Below are 21,941 nucleotides of genomic sequence, written 5' to 3' on the forward strand. Positions count from 1 at the left end.
CCCCCAAGGGGTCATTTTAGAAATGTACTGACCTTTTGTTACAATCTTGGAGAATTCTGGCATGTTTTTCAGCCTGAGTGGGATGCTGGATATCCTCAAGGGCTTAAAACCTCCTTTACTATGAGCAATTCCAAAGACATTATCATCACACATATGAAAATCCAGTTTCACCAGAGCCTGGAGTTACCTGCTTTTGGAAATGGTCTCACTAGGTTCAGGCTAATCTGTTACTTGAAACTTGCTATCCGCTGACATCTACCTTCAGTGTGACAGGGTACAGGCATATGCCACCAACCCTACCCAATCCTATCGTTATATATTTTTTTAATTTATTTATTTTATGTATGTGAGTAGACTAGCTCTCTTCAGACACCCCCGAACCAACACCATGTGGTTGCTGGGAATTGAACTCGGGTCCTCAGGAAGAACAGACAGTGCTCTTAACCATTGAGCCATCTCTCCAGCCCCCTATCGTTATAGTTTAAGTGTAAACATTTTTGTGCATTAAAGAAGTGAGGCCTCAACCCTACACAAAGAAAGGTGCCTAAGTGATGCTGCGATCGGGAGGGGCAGTCTTCCCCAGGATAGCATACTGATTGGTCATCCAGTACCAGATGGTCAGCTCTGAAAACATGCATGAGTAACTATACAAACTGACAGGCTACACTGAGGAACATGTGTATACATATGTTCATGTAATAACATGAACATATGAATTTGAAAATGAGATGGATGGGCATACGGGAGGGTTTTGAGGGAGGAATGGGAGAAATAATGTAATGATAATAAAAAATAAAAATATTAACCTCAGTTTGCAGGGAATTTTTTTTTCGAGACAGGGTTTCTCTGTATAGTCCTGGCTATCCTGGAACTCACTCTGTAGACCAGGCTGGCCTTGAACTCAGAACTCCTCCTGCCTCTGCCTCCCAAGTGCTGGGATTAAAGGTGTGCGCCACCACTGCCAGGCTGCAGGGAATTATAAGGTAAATAAATGTATACTTTGTTTAATGTTTTACCAGAAGTTCGTTCACTGTTATAGAAAACCAGGTTACCAATGCCTATGACATCTGAGTAAAGTGTCATTATCGGCTGGCCATGTAGCTGTCACATCCACAGCAATCCTATTTATGGGTGTGGGCAGCAGACCCACACCATACATAAATACATAAATAATAAACAAACAAACAAACAAACTAGTCTTCTGGTTTATTTGCACCCAAGCATTCACATTTTGTAATACACATTGCTGTTAAGTACTCTTGCTTTACAGTGAGTGTGGTCATTGTCATAAGAGATGATGGCATTCTAAGCATGGGTTTTGTTTAGACCTGGGGCCTGTCTTGTTTGGCTGAGGAACATGTATCTGACCGACACGATGCTGAATGTTGATGACGAGAAGAGGTGGCTTGCACAGTTCCCTCAGGCTGTTTTCATAGATGTCCCCTAGCCCTCATCGCCAGAGCCTGGTCTGCAAACAGAGGATATGGATGAGCATTCTTGAGGGAGGGGTCCAGGAATCAGCTAGGTTAATGGCTGATGGAATTTGCACAAGAGCTGGGCAAAGGTGAAAGTTGTGTCCTGTTCCCAAACCCTCATCCCTTCTCTCCGCTTCGTTGACACCCCCCACTCCCTCCCCACAGCAGCCGGCCTACTCCACCCAAACTCTGACCTCCTCTTCCTATTCCTTACTCAACTAGCCTTGGGGAACCAAGACACAATCAAGTCAGGGCAGCATGAGCCGTCCACCTCTCCAGCCCATTCCCCTTCTCTCTGTGGGCTCCCAGGATACCCCTGCTCCCCTGCCACCTCCTCTCCAGAATTCCTCCTCCCGCTCCTGGGCCTCTCGGAGTGGGCCTTCCACCTGGGGGCTCAGCTGTCTTCTGGCTCTACAGGTAGGAGGTGGAGGCATAGGAGTTGGCACACTCTTCTGAAATGACTATTTGGAGGGAGTCTGTGAGTCATGAGAAACCTATAGCTAGGCATTTTCGGAAGCTCCTTCCTCTCTTCTGTTCCTCTATCCCCAGCATTTCCTGGTCTTGACATCTCTTCTCTGGGCCTCCCACCTGCTGCTGCTCCACGGTCTTCCCCCAGGAGGGCTCTCATATCCGCCTGCTCAGCTCCTGGCTTCTAGTTTCTTTTCATGTGGCATGGCTACGGTCCTGCAGGCTTGGATGGGCAGCAGGTGAGAGGAACTCGTTGAGAGAGACTAGTCTCTCAGAAAGAGACTTAGCGGGAATCCTGTTGGCTGCCACCTGTTTCCAAACCTTCTGGGGCTGTTGTCCCCTACAGGTTACCTCTAATCCAGGCTCCGTCCCTAGAGTTTCTTATCCCCGCACTGGTGCTGACAAACCAGAAGCTACCTCTGACGACCAAGACACCTGGAAATGGTGAGTATAGAGCAAAGGTGGCCTAGAGGCACAGGTATGTGTGGGCTGGAGGTTGGGCGGTACTCCATATTGTAGAGGTCTTTGGGGTTATGCCAGGCATCAGCTAGGATAGGAGAACAAGGAATCTCCATTTCATCTACATCTTCTTTCTGCAACCCAAACTTCCAGCCTCCCTCTCACTGCGCCTGTGCAGTTTGACAAGAAGCTGCCATGGCCTGGAGCTCTGGGACACTTCTCTCCGAGAGGTGAGTGCCTGAGAGAAGACAGCAGCAGAAGGATTGGATGGTCCCTGCCTGGAGAGGCTCCTGTTCCCATCATTAGACACTGATGCTAGTGGGGAGGAGTTAGGCAGGGGCTTATCCCCGGAGTTAGTTAGAAATTCCAGGCTGAGGTCAACTTGATTGAGTGGACGTGCTTCTACATATCCCCCTCTTTGCTCCCTTAGGTGTCGGGGGCAGTGGTGGTGTCCGGGCTTCTTCAGGGCACTATGGGACTTCTAGGGTTGCCCGGCCGTGTGTTCCCCTACTGTGGGCCACTGGTGCTGGCTCCCAGCCTGGTTGTGGCGGGGCTCTCTGCCCACAAGGAGGTGGCCCAGTTCTGTTCTGTTCACTGGGGCCTGGCCTTGCTGTACGTGAGTCCTGACAGGTGTGGGTGGGAGCTCAGGTGTGAAGACCATGGGAGGGCAGAGCTGCTCTGATTCCGTAGCCACCTGGGCAGGGAATAACAGCTTTTGGATTTGGAATCCAAGGCTTTCCCTTCATGTATTCAGTCTCCCTGTTATTCATAGTCACACGCTCTGGTACCTCAGGGTATATCCATACCCCTTCCATGAGGAGTTTCTGCCCTGGGACCTCCTTTTATGATACTCTGCACAGGCTCACTGCCACCGTTCGGGATTCTGATGCTTCTGACCCGCAGAGCGCCTTCCCTTCCCTAGGCTCATCCTGCTCATGGTGATATGCTCTCAGCACTTGGGTTCCTGCCAGGTGCCCCTTTGTTCCTGGAGACCAGCTTCATCTTCGACTCACATTTATATTCCCGTCTTCCGACTCCTCTCGGTAGGTGGGGCTCTGGGTAGATGGGTGCAGCCAGGTGAGGTACACAGCTGCGATCACACACGGGGGAGGTGGAGACAGGAAAATTCAGGAGTTCAACGTCTGCTACTTAGAAAGTTTCAGCCCACTGTGGGATATGTGTGTGTGTGTGTGGGGGGGGTCGTTAAAATACTGATGCTCTTCCAGAGGACCTGAGGACCCCTGATTGGTTCCCAGCACTCGTGTGGACAGCTTGTAACTGCCTGTAACTCCTGCTTCAGAACCCAAGACCCTCTTCTGCCCTTCAAGCACCATCTCCATCCTCCAACTCTTAAAAATAAAATAGTTGAGCTGAGCATGATAACACATACCTTTAATCCTAGCACTTGGTAGGCAGACACAGGTGGATCTCTGGGCGTTCGAGGCCAGCCTGGTTTATAGAGTGAGTTATAGGACAGCCAAGGCTACATAGAGAGACATGGCTCAAAAATAAGATAAAATAAAATAGTTAAAACCACCACCAACAACAACAAAAGGACGGTCATGGACTGTTCCTTTGGTTTCCTTTCTGAGTTTCTGTTAACCTTACTCACTCAGGCTGCCTCAGAAGGTTCGGGAGGGAGGAGGGAGCTCTTTGTCACCTCAGTATTGTTGTTCAGGTGCTTGCCCCTGTGGCCTGTGTGTGGGTCATCTCTGCCTCGGTGGGTCTGAGTGTTATCCCGCCGCAGCTGTCTGAGCCCTCGGATGCACCGTGGTTTTGGCTGCCTCACCCAGGTAGGCTTTCTCCCGTGTTCTGCTTCTCCTGCTCAGATCGAGTCAAGACTTAATAGACTTCAGCCAGATGAGGTGGCACACATCTGTAATTCCAGTACTTGGGAAGCAGAGGCAGGAGGATCTGAAATTCAAAGTTGTCCTCAATTGCATATCAAGTTTAAGGCTGACCTGGGCTACCTGAAACCCTGCCTCAAAAAAAAAAAAATGGAATTCACTTCTCAGTTCATATTTACTCAAAACACAGGTGGAGAAACTGCCAACTTTCAGGGTCCTCCCAATACTGACTGCGGTGTATTGCTTGGGTCAGTGTTGTGAGGCTAACATGTATATTTCTCTCCACCCCCCTGATTACTCCCAACACTCCTGACCAATTAACCAGTTTACATTATCATCATCCCCCCCCCCCGCCGGGGGCATTTCTGTTGGTGAACCGTGTAGTTACAGTCTTGGAGTCTGTGTGTATGGAATTTTGTCATTCGTGTTTATTGGCCATGGTGAAGGGGGTCAATCAACTCAGAACCTTGTGTATACTCAGCAAGTGCTGTACATGGACCTCTCTATCCCAGCCCTTCAGTTAACTGCTTAATAATGGCCTGTTGAGTTCTGATTAGGTCCTAGACATATGGCAGGCATAGTGAGAAATACAGGTGTAATAATATCTGCTTCGAGGCAGTGGTGGCGTATGCCTTTAATCCCAGCACTTGGGAGGCAGATTTCTGAGTTCCAGGCCAGCCTGGTCTACAGAGTGAGTTCCAGGACAGCCAGCGCTATACAGAGAAACCCTGTCTCAAAAGAAAAAAAAATTCTTAGTATTTGGGCTGGGGAGATGGCTCAGCGGTAAGAGCACTGACTGCTCTTCCGAAGGTCCTGAGTTCAAACCCCAGCAACCACATGGTGGCTCACAACCATCTGTAATAAGCTCTGACTCCCTCTTCTGGTGTGTCTGAACACAGCTACAGTATACTTAGATATAATAATAAATAAATCTTTAAAAAAAGAAAAAAATAATATCTGCTTCGCGGAGCTGATGGTCTATTGGGGTATATAGATAGGAATCATATAAGCAGCTAAGTAAAAGTGAAATTGTCATTGTGGTAAGTGTACCTAAGTACAGATAGGCTTTGTGGTGAGAGGAAATAATGGGGAATCTGATACTATTAGAGAGCTTGAGAGAATTGGCTTTATCTATTTATTTTTATTTAGATGATTTCTTTTTAGAAGTGTTCTTTTTAAGTATATCTTTATTATTTATTGGTATGTTCCATACACAGATAAATGCATATTGATCATAGCTAGCTCTTCCTCCCACTCCCCGCCAGCACATCCCCAGTCCCTGTTCATGGCCTTTAAAAAAGTTATTCACTGAGTCCGATCAGTGCTACCTGCGTTTGCGTGGGGGTGGGGCCATCTAGAGCACAGGAAACACCTCCTCTGAAGGAAAACGACAGTCCTTTCCCCAGCTGCTGTCACCTAGCTCCTCAGTAGGGATGAAGCCTCACGAGCCCTTATCCCATCCATGCTTCCGTGCTGGCGTGACTTCGGATGGTTCCTGTGCCCACAGCCATGGCTGCCGAGAGTTCATGAGCGCAGTGGTCATGTCACATCCGTAAGACTTCTCCCAGCTCGTATGTCCCTGCTCCCTTATTTATTTATGTATTTATTTATGTATTTATGTATGTATGTATTTATTTATTTATTTATTTATTTAATTTATTTGAAACAGGATCTCACATGGCCTTGGTCGGTCTTGCACTTGCAGTGTTGTCCAGGATGGCCTTAAACTGCAGATCCTCCTGCCTGTACCTAGCCAGTGTTGTAATTACAGGGGTGCATCACCACCCCTGACTAGGAGAAATACCCTTGAAGAAGTGAGATGAGACGTAAGAGATGGAGAGAGCAGTAGCTGGTTGGATAGGAGGCAGGTGATCAGAGTATACTAGGTAAACAGCAAATGCAAGGGCCCTGTGGTTACCAGGAACATAGCAAATCCAGGGCCGAAGGCAAGGCTAATGTGTTTGAAGTAAGATGGACTGTGATAGGAAATGAGGCTAGGAACAGAACTTTAGACCAAAGTTGCCTTGTAGATCACAGTGAAGAGCAGGGTCTCTCTCCTAGACTGCAGTGGTTTTGCTTCTTGAAAAGCTAGAGCATCTGAGATTCTTAGAGGCAGAGGGGCGCTCCCGGCTGGAGTCAGGTCTCCAGGTGACTCCTTTGTCCTCCTCAGGTGAGTGGGAATGGCCCTTGCTGACACCCAGGGCCCTGGCTGCAGGCATCTGCATGGCTTTGGCAGCGTCCACCAGTTCCTTGGGTTGCTATGCCCTGTGTGGCCAGCTGCTGCGTTTGTCTCCTCCACCACCACATGCCTGTAGTCGAGGACTGAGCCTGGAAGGGCTGGGCAGTGTGCTGGCGGGCCTGCTGGGGAGCCCCCTGGGCACGGCATCCAGCTTCCCCAACGTGGGCACAGTGAGTCTTTTCCAGGTACATGGATCTGAGAAAGGCCTGGGGAATTGAAGGTACAGGGGCTGGAACTCACTGATGGACTGTCAGCTGGGCTAGCTCTCAGTCAGGTGGGTCACTCAGGGAGGTGCCTAGAGGTGCTAAATGCTTTGACTGTGGAGAAACAGGAAATTGCCGCGTTAGGTGTGTCAGGAGTTCTGCCAAGGTTCACTAGAGGGACGAATGAGTTAGAGAAAGCCCTGTTCTAGCGGAAACTTCGTTTCAAAAGGAAGTATGCAGCATGATTTGAGGGAGCAAATACTATCATGAAAGCAGTGGTGTATGGCCTGAGTCAAAGAGGTCGCTCTGATAGAGTGGCTGGGATGCTTAGAAAGTGTCGTATTTAAGCTGGGATACAAAGGACGAGGCGTGGGCAAAGAAGTGGCTGTTTTCTAGTCTCTTCTTCCTCCATCCAGACTGGCTCTCGACGAGTGGCCCTCCTCGTGGGGCTGTTCTGCATGGGGTTTGGGTTCTCCCCAAGGCTGGCTCAGCTATTTACCAGCATCCCACTGCCCGTGCTTGGTGAGTAAATAGGTGGGAAGACAAGTACTGGGATACTATTTCCCCCGGTATGACCCAACCAGTTGGCTAGGCTGACACTGCCTTTTCCAGATAGCTTCTCTGAATGGCTATGAACATACGATCTTGTTTTCTTAGCTCAACCGTGTCTTTTGCGGAATCAGAAACAAGCGTGTTGGTAGCTTTTCCTCATCACAACCCGTATGTCCTACAAACCCTGAACCTTGTCCTCTTCCCACCTCCTCGTTTTCGTCTGTCTGAGGCAGGTGGGGTGCTGGGAGTGACCCAGGCTGTAGTTCTGTCTGCTGGATTCTCCAGTTTCCACCTGGCTGACATCGACTCTGGGCGAAATGTCTTCATCGTGGGCTTCTCCATCTTTATGGCCTTGCTTTTGCCGAGGTGGCTCAGGGAAGCCCCAGTCCTGCTCAACACAGGTAGGTGGGATGGGGGAGAAAAGGGGTTCCTCGGTAGTGGAGTTGAGGCTTTAGGCTCTCTGGATTCTTGGTCTCACAATGGGATTTTCCATGGGCTTCATTCAGTTATGTAATAAATACCCATTGAGCACGGTGCTAAGCGTCTGCCCTGGTTCTATTTCTGTTGTGGTGGCAAAACACTCAGATCAAAAGCATTTTAGGAGAGGAAAGGTTTTATTCAGTCAACAATTCCAGGTCACATTCCATCACTGAGGCAAGCCATGGCAGGAACTCAGGGCAGAATCTTGAAGGCAGGCCTGCTTGCAAAGCTATACAGCTTTACCTCCAAACAAGGAACTCACTTCACAGCCAAAGAGGTACGGTAGGAACCATGGAGGACACTGCTTGCTAGCTGGCTTACACACAGCTAACTTTCTTATACAGTTCAAGACCACCTGTCAAAGGATTGGTACTTCCTATGGTGGGCCAGATCCTACTAAGTCAATTACCAGTAAAGACTATCTCCTGCAGACATGCTTAGTAGCCAATCTATGTAGGTAATTCCTCAACTGAGACTCTCCTCTCAGATGACTCTAGGTTGTGACAAGCTGACAGTTAAAGTTAAACTAATTACAAAACCCTTCCTCTCAAACACATTAAAAGAAAACATCTAACTAGGCCAGGGCACAAAAGTCCTTCTAGGCTGGACAGTGATGGTGCATGCCTTTAATACCAGAACTCCCGAGGCAAAGACAGGTGGATCTTTGTGAGTTTGAGGCCAGTATGGTCTACAGAGTAAATTCTAGGATAACCAGGGACACACAAAGAAACTCTGTCTCAAAAAAAATCAAAAAGAAGTGTCAAATCCTAGCACCCAGGAAGCAGGTGGGGGGGGGGAGTGTCTCTGTGAGTTTGAGGTCAGATGTCTACATAGTGAGTTCCAGGCCAATGAGGGCTACCTACATCGTGAGATCCTAATGAAACAAAATAACAAAAACCTGTGGTACTCAATGTCAAGAGTAGCTTCTACCTGAGCTACTGAGGTGATCCAATAGAGCTGGAGTGGTCTTTGAGGATGGGAAAACGTAAACATATTTGGCCAAAGGCCATCTTTGTGTGTGAGACAGGATCTCATTTTGGAATCTAGGCTGGCTTCAAACCCTTGGCAATCTTCTTGCTTCAGAATCCCAAGTCTCAGGATTATAGATGTGAGCCACATGCACAGTTAGCAAGGTCATTCTCAATCTTGTTTCCCTCACATGCAAAGATAAAAGATAGGATAGAAATAGCATATGCTGAAAGCCTATTTTATCTAGAGCCTATCTAGTTTATCTAGAACAGTGGTTTTCAACTGGGGGAGGGGTGTAAATTTGCCCCATGGGGAACTGTCTTAGTCAGGGTTTCTATTCCTGCACAAACATCATGACCAAGAAACAAGTTGGGGAGGAAAGGGTTTATTTGGCTTACATTTCCAAATTGTTGTTCATCACCAAAGGAAGTTAGGACTGGAACCCAAGCAGGTCAGGATACAGGAGTTGATGCAGAGGCCATGGAGGGATGTTTCTTACTGGCTGGCTCAGCTTGCTTTCTTAGAGAATCCAAGACCAACAACCCGGGGATGGCACCTCCCACAAGGGGCCCTCCCACCCTTGATCACTAATTGAAAAAAATGCCCCACAGCTGGATCTCATGGAGGCACTTCCCCAACTGAAACTCCTTTCTCTGTGATAACTCCAGCCTATGTCAAGTTGACACACAAAACCAGGCACTACAGGAATATTTAGCAATGTCTGGAGACATTTTTTGGATGTCATAAATGCAAAGAGGATTGTTATTGGGATTCAGTGCTTAGAGAGGTTATTAGACATTCTTTGATGCAGTGGACAGTTCCTTATAACAAAATGATCCGGTCCAAAGTGTTAGTAGGACTGAAATTGACAGGCCCAGGGTAGAGCAGAGAAGGTCAGAAGTTGCAGAGACTAGGGCTTTGTAATGCCACACTTTCCAGAGAAAGGGAGCTTGGGACAAAGGTACCTGGAGGGAATGTGGGTGCTTAGAAAACACCGTGCTGAAGAGATGCTACGGAAGGGCCTGAGTGTGGGGAAGGGAGTGTGTAGAGGGGAAAGTAAATGGGAGGAAATGACAGCTTCATGAGACTGTCCCTGGTCTGAGACTTAGTTTAGGTCTCGGAAAGGGAAGACGCCATGCCTGAGACAGTATCAGTTACCTTCCTGCCTGGCCCTGACACCTTGTAGGCTGGAGCCCCCTGGATATATTTCTGCGTTCTTTGCTGTCAGAACCCATTTTCCTAGCTGGTCTATTGGGCTTTCTCCTAGAAAACACTATATCTGGTAAGTCGAGACCAGGTCCTAGGGGAGTGGCTGGGTACTCATTACTCCCTGGGTTGGACAGGGACCGGAACAACCCCGCCTTTTACTTATTTTTCATTTAAAAATTAATTTATTTTTGTTTTAAATTATGCATATGTATGTACATGTGTTTTGCATTCATATAATCCCAGACCCGGAGATACAGGAGTTGTGAGCCATCTGGTATGGGTGCTGGGACTTGGAACTCGGGGCCTCTGTAAGAGCAGTACGGGCTCCTAGGAACTGAGCTGTCTCTCCAGCCTGACCATCCCTCTTTTACAGGTACACGGGTTGAGAGAGGCTTAGGTCAGGGGCTGCCAGCTTCTTTCACTGCCCAAGAAACTCAAATGCTTCAGAAATCCAGGAAGAAGGCTGCTCAAGAGTATGGGCTTCCTTTACCCATCAAAAACCTGTGTTCCTGCATACCACAGCCTCTCCATTGCCTCTGTCCAATGCCTGAAGACTCTGGGGATGAGGGCGGATCCTCTAAAACAGGAGAGACAGCCGACTTGTTGCCTAACTCTGGGGAGTCACATTCTACAGGTAGCAGAGAAGGGTTTAGGTCCCAGTAATCACCAAGACCAGCCTTTTTGTCTTAGTTTAGCAGTATCTCCCACTTTGCTGGAGTCTCACCTCAAAGGTTGTACTTTGTCCCAGTGGAGGTGTTTGTGGCCCACTAGTAAAACGGGCTGCCTTTCCTCCTCTTAATAAGACTTGAGTGTTTAGGAGCAGAGGCCATGGTTTAGTGGGTCAGAACTGAATAAATGAGATTTTTGCCTGTAAACTGTCAAGGTCGCTTGAATGAATTCTGGCATTCAAATTATTTACCGAGTGCTTCCCTTGAGCAAGGTCCTACATCCACGGATATGAATATGACAGGGTCCCTACCCTCTCCCTGCATTTAAGATTTAAATAACTAAGCTGGGCTGTGGTGGCGCACGCCTGTAATCTCAGCACTCTGGGAGGCAGAGGCAGGCGGATTTCTGAGTTCGAGGCCAGTCTGGTCTACAGAGTGAGTTACAGGACGGCCAGGGTTATACAGAGAAACTCTGTCTCGGGGGTGGGGGTGGGGTGGGGGGGTGGGGAAATCCCAAAAAACCAAAAAAAAAAAAAAAAGATTTAAATAACTAAAATGTAAATCAGAAGAGTCTATAGTAAGGAGGAAAATAAAGATGAAGAGGCAAGAAGGAAGTAGTATTTCGTTTCAACTGAGGGCAACAGAAAGGAATTAGGAAAACTGCAAGAGTAGCGAGTGGTCTCGACAAGTGAGGTTCGGGCCCCGCCCACCTGCGTCCTGGCTCCACCCCATACCCCAAGACCCCGCCTTCCCCAGTGTGTGTATGTGTGTGGGGGGGTGGCCTCTACCCTAGAGGCCTTTCAGTTTGCTCATCAGGGCAAGTCCGCCGTGAGGAGGGTGGGAGTTCCCGCAGCCGTTGACGGTAGGTGGGATCGGTTTCGAGTCGGCGCCGAGATCGGCGTCCGTCCGGATGCCGAAAAGCAGAGATACTCTCGGACCGTGGGCCCCGACCAGGGTGCTTTTTCCCAGAAAGGACCGCGCGCAGCCCGAACTCTGGGGTCGACTTCCCGAGTGGGCGGGACTGCGCACGCGCAGTCCGCTTTCGGTCTCTGTCTTGGAGGGTGGCGTGTGAGGCTCCTCCCTTAACAGGCTTTGTGTTTGGCCCGCTGGGTCCAATTGGCTTTGTTCCCATTTGGGGCCCTAAGCCGTAACTGTGTGCAGTGGGTGCTGTAAAAATGAGAGACGGGCGACAAAGTTCCTGCACGGGAGGCGAATGGACGCCTAGGGCGCTCGAGGACAGGGGTGTGTGACCTCTGGAGCAGGGCCTAAAGTTTGCCCTCTATGGTGGCACAGGGCGTGGGCTCGACCGATGGTCTGTAGGGCCTTGCTGCCCCCTGCAGGGTGTTGAAGGAACTATCCCAGAGCGTCGTGCAACTTCACATTCTCCCCTTTAAAAGACAAACCCGTGAGGTTGGTTAATGAGATCTTGGAAGACCAACTTGCGGGGGATGGGGGGCAGTAAAACCCCAGTTGACAGATTCCTTCTCCCTCCTTCTGGGGACAGTCTCAGGCCCCAGTCCGTTCTGCCACTGAGTTAGCTTTTGTTTTGTTTTTGTTTGTTTGTTTGTTTGTTTGTTTGTTTTTTTGAGAGGGTCTTACAATGTTGTCCAGGTTGGCCTCCAAATCACGAGCCTCCTGCCTCAGCCTCCTGTGTGCTAGGATTACAAGCATGCCTCATCATGCCTGACTCCACTGAGTTATACTTACCTCAGACCAGGCTGAGTGGTAGGAGCAGCCAGACTGGGTTTATGAGCTGAATGTTTAGACATTTTTATAGGGCCAGCTGTCCCTGGCCACATTAAAACAGCTTCTTCCCATTCAGACAAAACCATCGACTTGTGGGTTTTGACCTTCGGAACTTAAGGAGGGACCAGTTAGGCCAATAAGCTCAATTTTGGTGAGTTTTAGAGTGCATGGCAGGATGTGCCTATAAGGGAAATTAGAGGGTTTGGCAACTTCATTTGTATTTCCAATCTTTCCCAATGTAAACTCTTGCCCAGTGAAGACTCTTTAATCATTCCAAGACCAGTCTATTCTGTTGGAACAGCACACGATACTAAATAACCGTCTCCACACATAACGTTTTAAGGCAGCTGCAAATAACCACCGTATGTGCAGTCCTGTGTCACTTGAAATGGCCCTATGTTTTTTTATTTTTTGAGAAAGGGTTTCTCTGTATAGCCCTGGCTGTCCTGTAGACTAGGCTGGCTTTGAACTTGGAGATCCTCCTGCCTCTGCCTCCCAAGTGCTGGGATTAAAGGCGTGCGCTATCACTGCTCAGCTGGCTGTAGGGTTTTTTTTTTTTTTGTTGTTTTTTTTTTTTTTTTGAGAACTGTGTTGTTAGGCAATTTTATTCCCTGCAGATATCACACAATGCATGTGCTTGAACCAAGATGGCAGTAATACCACTATCTGTGCTCTTTTAGGGTCCCTGTCATGTATGCACTCTTTCTGAGCATATACATTTGTATTTCACTTGTTAATTGTAGTGCAAACTAATTAGTGCCATGAGACAGTGCTTTGAAAACTGGGAATATGATGGCTTAGACAGAGTTGAAAATGACTGTTTCTCATTAAATGGGAATTCTGTTATTTTCTTTGTAGTCTAAGTTTTCACCTCCTGGCACTTCCCTTCCTTTTGTATTTATGGATTAAAATAATGAAGGAAATTATATAACTTTGTGTGTCCACAGGAAAAATAAATTCTATCAAGATTTACTTGCTATATATTTAACTAGGATGAGGATACAGCATTCTTTATCGAGGTAAAAACATTGATGTCCAGGAGTTCCAAGCTGTGCAAAGCCTGTTGTTGGTGATGTGGGCCTTAGTGTGGGCATGTCCCAATTAGTGAAGTGCAATTGTCATTTCCTCTGTGGTGTGAAATGTGCTGGCTGTTCATTTGTTAAAAGGGACTTGGGACATTTCTCTTGTTCTTATTTATTTATTTATTTTATGTATGTGAGTACACTGTTGCTCTCTTCAGACACACCAGAAGAGGGCGTCGAATCCTATTACAGATGACTATGAGCCACCATGTGGTTGCTGGGAATTGAACTCAGGACCTTTGGAAGAGCAGTCAGTGCTCTTAACCACTAAGCCATCTCTCCAGCCCCATTTCTCTTGTTCTTATTAACTCTTGTGTGCCAGGTAATGTGAGGACCATCATGGGTCTTCCATCATACATATACACATGAATTTTCCATAATTGTAGAGTCTTAACTTGAATAGTCTCTAGGTAAGAATTTCTGTTTTAGATAAGGGGGAATATGATCAAGTACATTATATATGTATGAAATTGTGAGAGGACAAATAAATTAAGACTTAAAAACGAATCCCTGGGGCTGGAGAGATGGCTCAGCAGATAAGAGCACTGACTGCTTTTCTGAAGGTCCTGAGTTCAAATCCCAGCAACTACATGGTAACTCACAACCATCTATAATAAGATCTGATGCTCTCTTCTGGTGTGTCTGAAGACAGCTACAGTGTACTTACATATAATAAATAAATCTTTAAGAAAAAATGAATCTCTGTTTTAGATATTTTTTTGATACAGAATTTCATGTAGTCCAGGCTGGCCTTGAACTCACCACTATGTAGGTTGAACTTTTGTTTATTTAATTGAAAAAATTTGCTTAATATTTACTTATTTTATTTGAGTGTTCTATCTGCATGTATACCTGCATACCAGAAGAGGGCAGCACATTCCAGTGTAGATGGTTGTAAGCCACCATGTGGTGGCTGGGAATTGAACTCAGGACCTATGGAAGTGCAGTGCTCTTAACACTGAGCCATCTCTCCAGCCTCATGAAGGATTTTTTTTAATTTCATTTTTTTGTGTGTGTGGTTTAGGATGTGTGTACATGTGTGCATGTCCATATAGATGTATGTATAAGCACCCGGAATATGAAGATCAGAGGACAATCTCAGAGGTGATCCTCAGGTGCCTCCTACTATTTGCTTGAGGTAGAGTCTCTTGTTAGCCTAAAACTTTGTTCTGTAGGCCTGGGTAGCCACACCCTCTGGAGTCTTATCAGTGTTGTGATTACAGATACATAGCACCTTACCAGCCTTTTATGGGTTCTGGGGATCTGAACCCAGGTCTTTATGAGGCAAGCATGTGACCAGTAAAACTAGCAAGGCTAGTTTTGCCCCAGCCCAGCCTTGATCCTCCACCACCATCTCCCCAGTGCAGGATTGCAGGTCAGAACATCGGGTCTGCTTTAGGATTTTACTCTTCATCTTCAATCTTCCTGAGTTTTGCCTTTTCTCTCTTTCCTCTTATAAAAAAATTGTAATATCTATTATGTGGAAGCCAGGGGACAGCTTACAGGAGATAATTTTTTCCTTCTAGCATCAGTTCCTGGGGATCCAACTCAGGTCATCTGGCTTGGCTAAAGCGCCAAACTTTGGTAATCAATCAATCAGTCAATCAATCAATTTGTTTTTGAGACAGGGTTTCTCTGTGCAGCCCTGGCTGTCCTGGAAATCACTCTATAGATCAGGCTGGCCTGGAATTCAGAGATCTGCCTGCCTCTGCTGGCACTAAAGGCGTGTGCTACCATGGGCCCAATCAAATAATTTGAATGTCCTCCTGCCTTAGGACTTCGATTTTGTGTGTGTGTGTGTGTATGTGTGTGTGTGTGTGTGTGTGTGTGATTCTTTTCCTTCTGGGAAAGGTGGGATTCAAATAAAGATTCAATAGGAATGACTTGGGTTTCCATTTTATATTAAATGCATCAATATGTTGAGTTTTAAGCACTATGAAAGAAACATCTGCTTTTTCTCCCCCTTTCTTCCTCCTCTCCACTTTTTCCTTTCTTCCGTCCCAAGGTTAGTCTGTCTCAGTATCCTCAACTGGTCTGGGAATCCTGAACTTTCTGCCTCCATCAAGTTCCGGGATTAGCGGCATGGAGCACCTTAGTGGTAAAGGCATATTTTATAATCTTTAGGAACTTAGTGTGAGAATATTAGAATATTTATTCTAATCTTTAAAAAAGATGTGACTCATTTTTATTTTGTGTGTATGAGTGTTTGCCTGAACATATGCAGGTACTACAAGTGCAGTGCTTGAGGTCAGAAGAGGGCACTGGATCCCTGGAACTGGACTTCCGGGTGGTTGTGAGCTGCCCTGTCATGGGTGCTGGGAATTGATCCCTGTCTTCTGGAAGAGCAACCTGCGCTCTTCTCCTCTGTCCTGTTTCTCCAGTCACAGATTCTGGATAAATTTTAGGTTAGTTGTCAAGAGGGTAGTTAGGTTGCTGCTAGGCTGGTTATATGAAGGGAGCTTGTGTTTCATGTTTCTATTTAACTGGGGAGGACTTTTCATGCGATTTCAATTGGCTTGGAGTTATGAGTGGTTCTCTTGAAGGCTGACTTTCCTGAGGCCTCTGCTGAATTTGGACTTTCCTGCAGATGGAAGAGGAGGAGCAAGGCCTGCTGATGCAGCCATGGGCGTGGTTACAACTCGCTGAGAACTCACTGTTGGCCAAGGCTTCTATCACCAAGCACGGTTATGCCTTGCTGATTTCGGATCTTCAACAGGTGTGGCATGAACAGGCAGACACTTCGGTGGTCAGCCAGCGAGCTAAGGTAAGGATGTTAGTGTGAAGAGAAGTATCACTGTGGAGTGGCATGCTGGCCGTAGGACATCAGCCAACTGGCTAGCTGTACATTGGCATGGGAAGCTGGTTTGGATTGAAAGGTGTATAGGTTCAACACGCTTATCATAAAGCTCTAACCTCTGAAATACTCAAAATATGAAACTCAAGCACTCTAAGAGTTTTAGATTTTGGATTATTTTGGATTTTGGGGCTAGAGTTGTGCAACTGGTAAAAATTAATGCATGTATTCCAAAGTCCAAGGAACTCAGAAATCTGAAACATGCTGAGAGAGGTGGAGAGAGGGAGAGAAAGACTGATTCTGCACAAACAATAATGCATTATGTCATCTGTATTATATGACATATATAGGCCTTCGGGGAGCTTGTCCAGGTCAGAACCGTGGAGCAGGCTAGTTGATTTTTTGCGACTCTTTGTTGTTTTCATTCTGCCCTAATGTTTCCTCTTTGCACTGTCCTCTTCTTCCCGCTGTCTGTCTTCATGGGCCCCCTTTGCTCTCTGCTGTCTTCATGGGCCCCCTTTTCCTTCTCACTGTCTTCATGGGCCCCCTTTTCCTTCTCACTGTCTTCATGGGCCCCCTTTTCCTTCTCACTGTCTTCATGGGCCCCCTTTTCCTTCTCACTGTCTTCATGGGCCCCCTTTGCTCCCTTTTCTTTCCTCACCCTCACTCTGTACTGCCGTCATCTCTAGGAACTGAACAAGCGCCTCACAGCTCCCCCTGCAGCTTTTCTCTGTCACCTGGATGAAGTGCTTCGCCCACTCTTTAAAGATTCTGCTCACCAGGATGCTGCTCACCCTGGCAAAGCGACTTTCTCCTGTGATCGCGGAGAGGAGGTACTGATTCTGCGAGTGCGAAGCGAGCTCTCCGGTCTCCCCTTCAATTGGCATTTCCACTGTATTCCAGCTAGTTCTTCACTGGTAAGTGCAGTTTAGAGATGGGATACTTGTGGGATCTAAGCTACTTCTGGTAAAGATCTGGGTGCTCTTGTACTTCCTGTAAACCTTGCTTGAAATTCTGTAATAATAATAATAATAATAATAATCCTCTCTGACTATACAGGAAGCTAAGGAGATGCTTAACTGATACACTCTTGTTTTGCAAAGGGAGCAGGGTTTGGGTCTGAATACTTTATTTGGTTACTTCATCCAATATTATTATTTTAATGACAGGGTCTCAAGCATGCTAGGTTATGCTGGAATGACCTTATCCTTTTACCCGAGTGTTAGGATTGCAGATACATCACCATGCTCAGTTTACGTAGCACTTATGCAGTGGTGGAGGGTCGAACCCAGGACTTTGGTTCTGGGTAAGCATTCTGCCAACTGAAGTGTATCCCTGGCTTCTCTTGATTTTCTTTTTGAGATAGAGTTTCAGTGTAGTGTGACAGAGATCTGCCTGTTCTGCCTCTGGTGAATCTTTTTACCATGCACACTTTTCTTAATTTTTTTTTTTTAGAGTTACATTATGAAGCCTTAGCTGGCATGTAGTTACTTTACAGTGAAATCTGGCTTTGAACTTGAAGCAATCCTCCTGTGCCCATTTCCAAGCGGTCTATGTAGCAGGTTCTAGGACAGTGAAAGTTATATAATAGCAAGACCCTGTCTCAGAAACTAAAAAGCCAACCAAGGAACCAAATGGCAAGTTTTGAAATTGAAAGCTGGGCATGACTATACAGATCTGTAATCATAGCACTAGGGAGATAGAGGCAGGAGGATCCTGAGTTCAAGGCCATCCTCAGCTACATAGTGAGTTTGAGGGTAGCTTGAGCTACATGATACTCTGTCTCAAAAACCAATGAATTGCTGAGTATGGTGATAAACGCCTTTAGTCCCAGCACTCAGGAGGCAGAGGCAGACAGATCTCAAGGCTATCCTGGTAAACATAGAGAGTTCCAGGAATAAAAAAGAAGAAAAAGAAAAAGAAAAAGAAAAGCTGACTTTGACTTTGGATTTAGTATGTCTGCTTTGAATCCCACTAGCCCAGCAGGGCTAGCTCATACCTCTAATCTCTGAATTTGAGGCCAGCCTGGTCTACAGAGTGAAATCCAGGACAACCAGAGTTTTACACAAAGAAGCTCTGTTGTCAGAAACAAAAAGCCTAAACAACAACAACAAAAACCAAAACCAAACTTAAACTAGAAGCCTCAAATTTCCTCCAAATATCCACTGCAGCTGATGTGGATGTAACAACATGACACTGTCAGTTTGGAGAATAGGGGTGTGTGTGTGTGTGTGTGTGTGTGTGTGTGTGTGTAGGTGCATGTGCAAGAATGTTAGAGCATGTAGAGAGGCCAGATGCCAACCTCAGGTGTCTTCCCTCCACCCCCCACCAGGGTCTTTGTGTGGCTGTGGCTGTCCTGGAACTCACCAGGCTGGGGTTAAAGGCATGCACCACCACTGCCCAGCTTCAGGTGTCTTCTCTATTGTTTTTTGAGACAAAGTCTCACAAAACCTGGAGCTCGTTCATTTGGTTAGACTGGCTGGCCACCAAACTCAGAAATACTTCTGTCTGCCTCACTAGTGTGGGATAACAGGTGCTTACCACTTTTTATGTGAGTGCTGGAGCCTCAAACTCAGGTCCTCATGATTGTGTGACACTTTACTAAGCTACCTCTCCTGCCTCCCATTTTTTTAAGTGGAGTGTACCCTCCAGTCATTCTAGTCTATAGATATTTACTTAGGAATGATAGAAGCCCGTGGTGGTGGCGCACGCCTTTAATCCCAGCACTTGGGAGGCAGAGGCAGGTGAGAAAAAAAAAAAGAATGATGGAAATATAACCAGGTATAATGGTACGTGCCTGTGATCCCAGTACTCTGTAGTTGAGGCAGGGAGGGCACAAGTTTGAGGCCAGCTTCTGCTACATGGTGAGTTCTAGGCCAGCCAGAGCTCCACAGTGACCCAGTCTCACAGACCAAGGAGCAAGCCTCCCAGCTTCCTCTTCCCACAGAGATCCGCTCAAACGTTTCTTCCCAAAGGCTTTGTCTGGTTGTTTTACTTTTACTTTATTTTATGTGCATGGGTGTTTTGCCTGCATATATGTCTGTGCACCACATGTGTGCCTGGTGCCTGCAGAAGCCAGAAGAGGCCACCAGACCCCCTGGACCTAGAGGTACGGATGGTTGTGAGGTGTCATGTGGGTATTTGGAAGTTGAATGAACCCAGTTCCTCTGAAGAGCAGATGTTGCTCATAACTGCTGAGCCACCTCTCCAGCCCCACTGTATTAGTTTCCAAGCCAGAAATAACCCAAGAACTGAAGAAAATTATAGGATATTCACAATATATATTTAAAAAAGAAATTTTTTGAATCAACAAATACTGCTTGTTGTATTCAGTAGCACTCAGTGACCAGAGTGTTCTTCGAGAAGCGTGGGGCTCAGGTTGGCCGCAGAACAATCTGCAAAGGTGTTTCCTAGTTCCCACTTCCAGGTATAGTGTACCTGAAGCACTGTGGGCGATGTGATCATTTGACATCAGTGATCACATTGGGATGCCTACATACATCCACTGTAGGGAACAAAGAACTGGTTTGTTTTTAAATATTTTTAATTATGTGTATTTCTGTGTGTGGGTTTGTATACATGAGAGGCGGAAGATGATGTTGGATCTCTTGGGCCTGGAGTTTCAGGTGCTGACACCCAAACTTGTGTTCTGTGGAAGAGCTGTCTCTCCAGCCCAGCAAAAGGCTTACTGTTTACTGGTGTTTGTTTGTTTGTTTATGTCTGGAACTTTGCAAAGCTGCACTTGAGTGCTGGGATTGCTCAGTTATCACAGGTTTGTTTGTGGTTCTGGAGATGGAGCCCAGGGCCTCACACTGGGTAGGCATGCACTCTACTATGAGCTATACCCTAACTAAGGCTGTTCTCTAATGTTGCCAAGGCAACTGACCACATCAGTTTTCCAAGTAGTGGTGACGATAGGTGTCTCCCATTGTGACTGATTTTATGAAGAAATTGCCAAGGGTCATCCACAGGTTCTGCTGTGTAGTAAACACTCACATTTGTTGACTTTAATTGAATTTCTTGTGAATCTTCCATCCTACTTAGATACAGAATTTCAATCATTTAAAACCTGTGATTTTTGGTTAGGTGACACCAGAGGGCGCTGTTTCCTCAGGGATGCTTGTTCTGGCATCTAACCATTTGGACCACTTTGGAGAATTCCTAGCAATAGCTGGTCTCGTCATGTATTAGGTAGTCCTACAAATTCAGGGGTTGACAGGCTCTAGAAGTTCCTTTTTTCTAAAGTAAAGAGGAAGTGGAGGTGTAGCTCAGTCTTGGAGCACTTGTTCTGCATGGGCCAGGATTGGGCCCAGCTTGGGAGGGGAGACAATGAAGAACACTTGACTAGTGATAAAAATGTTGAAGGAAAATGAAAGGAGTAGCTAAGTATTGTAGTGCAGTCTTCCAGCTAAGGAGATTTCCTGGGAAAGAAGCTTCAGTGTTTAGACGAGGCTGAAGTCTGGTTGGCTACAGGGAGGCGTGTGATATACCCAAGGTGGGTGCTGACACGCAAACCTGCGTCCTCTGGACGAGCTGTCTCTCCAGCCCAGCCAAGGACTTCCTGAGAGATAGAACGATTGGTTAGCAAGTATATTTTAAGTTCAGATTAAGTTCTTACCGTTCAATGAAGAAGACTTGTCCCAGGGAAACCCCGGGCAGCGGGAAGGAGCTAGAGCTGGTAGACACTGTCAGGGCTGTAGGCGGCCACTATTTCAGGCGGGTGTGTGTCTGTGAGGTCATGCGGTTGGAAGCTTTGTTACTCATTCTTGTGATAGTTTTCATTTACTTTTTTTTTTTTTGAATGGGTAATTCATGCCAAAGGCAAATATGTCAAGCAGCATTTAAAGGTCTACAGTCTAAGAAACAAACAGCTAGGCTTTCTGTGTGCTCTCTGTTTTCCTCCTAAAGCAATTACTGAGGTCAGCTTTCTGTTTATTCATCCCCTCCAGCCCCCACCACACACATTTTTTTTTTTGAGGCAGAGTCTTACATAGTGCAGGCTAGCCTCAAAATCATCATGTAGCCGAGGACCTTTAAACCTCCACCTCCAGCCTCCACCTCCCTAGCTCTGGGATTACAGGCATGCTATCTGGTTCCATGCATTCGAGACAAGCGCTCTGCAAGCTGAGGCCATCCTTGGCCATCTCTTCTTCTTTCCTTGTTAGCATGTTCCTCAGTAGCCCAGCTCAAGTTGGAAACCCATCTGCCTCGTTTCCTGGATGCTGAGATTACAAATATGAACCACCACACCTTGTTATTAACCCTGGGGACTTAGTAGTTCTTAATTCTCTGTAGGAACTGTGAACTATATAATAAGGCTTTGGGTGTCTGCTTTAGGATTCTGCATCTGTCTGCACTCGTGATGGCTTTCTCTTCATGTTCTGTTTCCTGTTGTCTGTTCTTTCCAGTATCTAATATAACTGTTTCCCTGCCTTGTTGTTTGTGTTTAAATGTTTTTACTAGATTTATTTACTTTATTTTATGTATGTGAGTATTTTGCCTGCCTGTATGTATATGTGCATCACATGTGTGCCTGGTGCCTAAAGAGGCCAGCAGACGGCATCAGATCTCCTGGAGTTACAGATGACTGTGAGCCTCCATGGGGATGCTGGGGATTGAACCAGGTCCTCTGAAGAGCGGCCAGTGCTCTAACCACTCCACTGCACCATCTCCAGCCCTTGTGTTTGGGAAACTAAGGTTTGTTTGTTTTCCTTCCTTCCTTCCTTCCTTCCTTCCTTCCTTCCTTCCTT

At 46.6% G+C, this 21,941-nt stretch overlaps 2 protein-coding genes across 6 annotated transcripts in view; both read left to right on the forward strand.

Annotated features, from left to right (window-relative positions):
• The first annotated feature begins 1,184 nt into the window (after window positions 1–1,184).
• On the forward strand, window positions 1,185–10,755 carry Slc23a3 (solute carrier family 23 member 3). The gene is made up of 12 exons (XM_052191763.1): window positions 1,185–1,892; window positions 2,025–2,182; window positions 2,290–2,387; window positions 2,556–2,632; window positions 2,833–3,014; window positions 3,325–3,445; window positions 4,081–4,195; window positions 6,420–6,673; window positions 7,108–7,213; window positions 7,477–7,644; window positions 9,879–9,974; window positions 10,275–10,755. Exons 1-12 carry the CDS (start codon window positions 1,734–1,736, stop codon window positions 10,562–10,564), a joined length of 1,824 nt encoding a protein of 607 aa, XP_052047723.1. The 5' UTR covers window positions 1,185–1,733; the 3' UTR covers window positions 10,565–10,755.
• A 560-nt stretch (window positions 10,756–11,315) lies between these two features.
• The window catches only part of Nhej1 (non-homologous end joining factor 1), a 90,517-nt gene continuing 79,891 nt past the window's right edge, over window positions 11,316–21,941 (forward strand). For 3 of the 5 annotated variants that reach the window (XM_052192928.1, XM_052192932.1, XM_052192933.1), the window contains exons 1-3: window positions 11,316–11,431; window positions 15,985–16,161; window positions 16,881–17,108. In XM_052192928.1, the coding sequence (XP_052048888.1) occupies window positions 15,985–16,161; window positions 16,881–17,108 (405 nt within the window). In that variant the 5' untranslated portion in view covers window positions 11,316–11,431. Of the gene's footprint in view, window positions 11,432–15,402; window positions 15,496–15,651; window positions 15,803–15,984; window positions 16,162–16,880; window positions 17,109–21,941 lie in introns of those variants that run through there. The other 2 variants (XM_052192929.1, XM_052192930.1) reach the window with 2 other exon arrangements.

The sequence above is a fragment of the Apodemus sylvaticus genome, chromosome 9 (genome assembly GCF_947179515.1).
Source record: "Apodemus sylvaticus chromosome 9, mApoSyl1.1, whole genome shotgun sequence".
Taxonomy (NCBI): Eukaryota; Metazoa; Chordata; class Mammalia; order Rodentia; family Muridae; genus Apodemus; species Apodemus sylvaticus.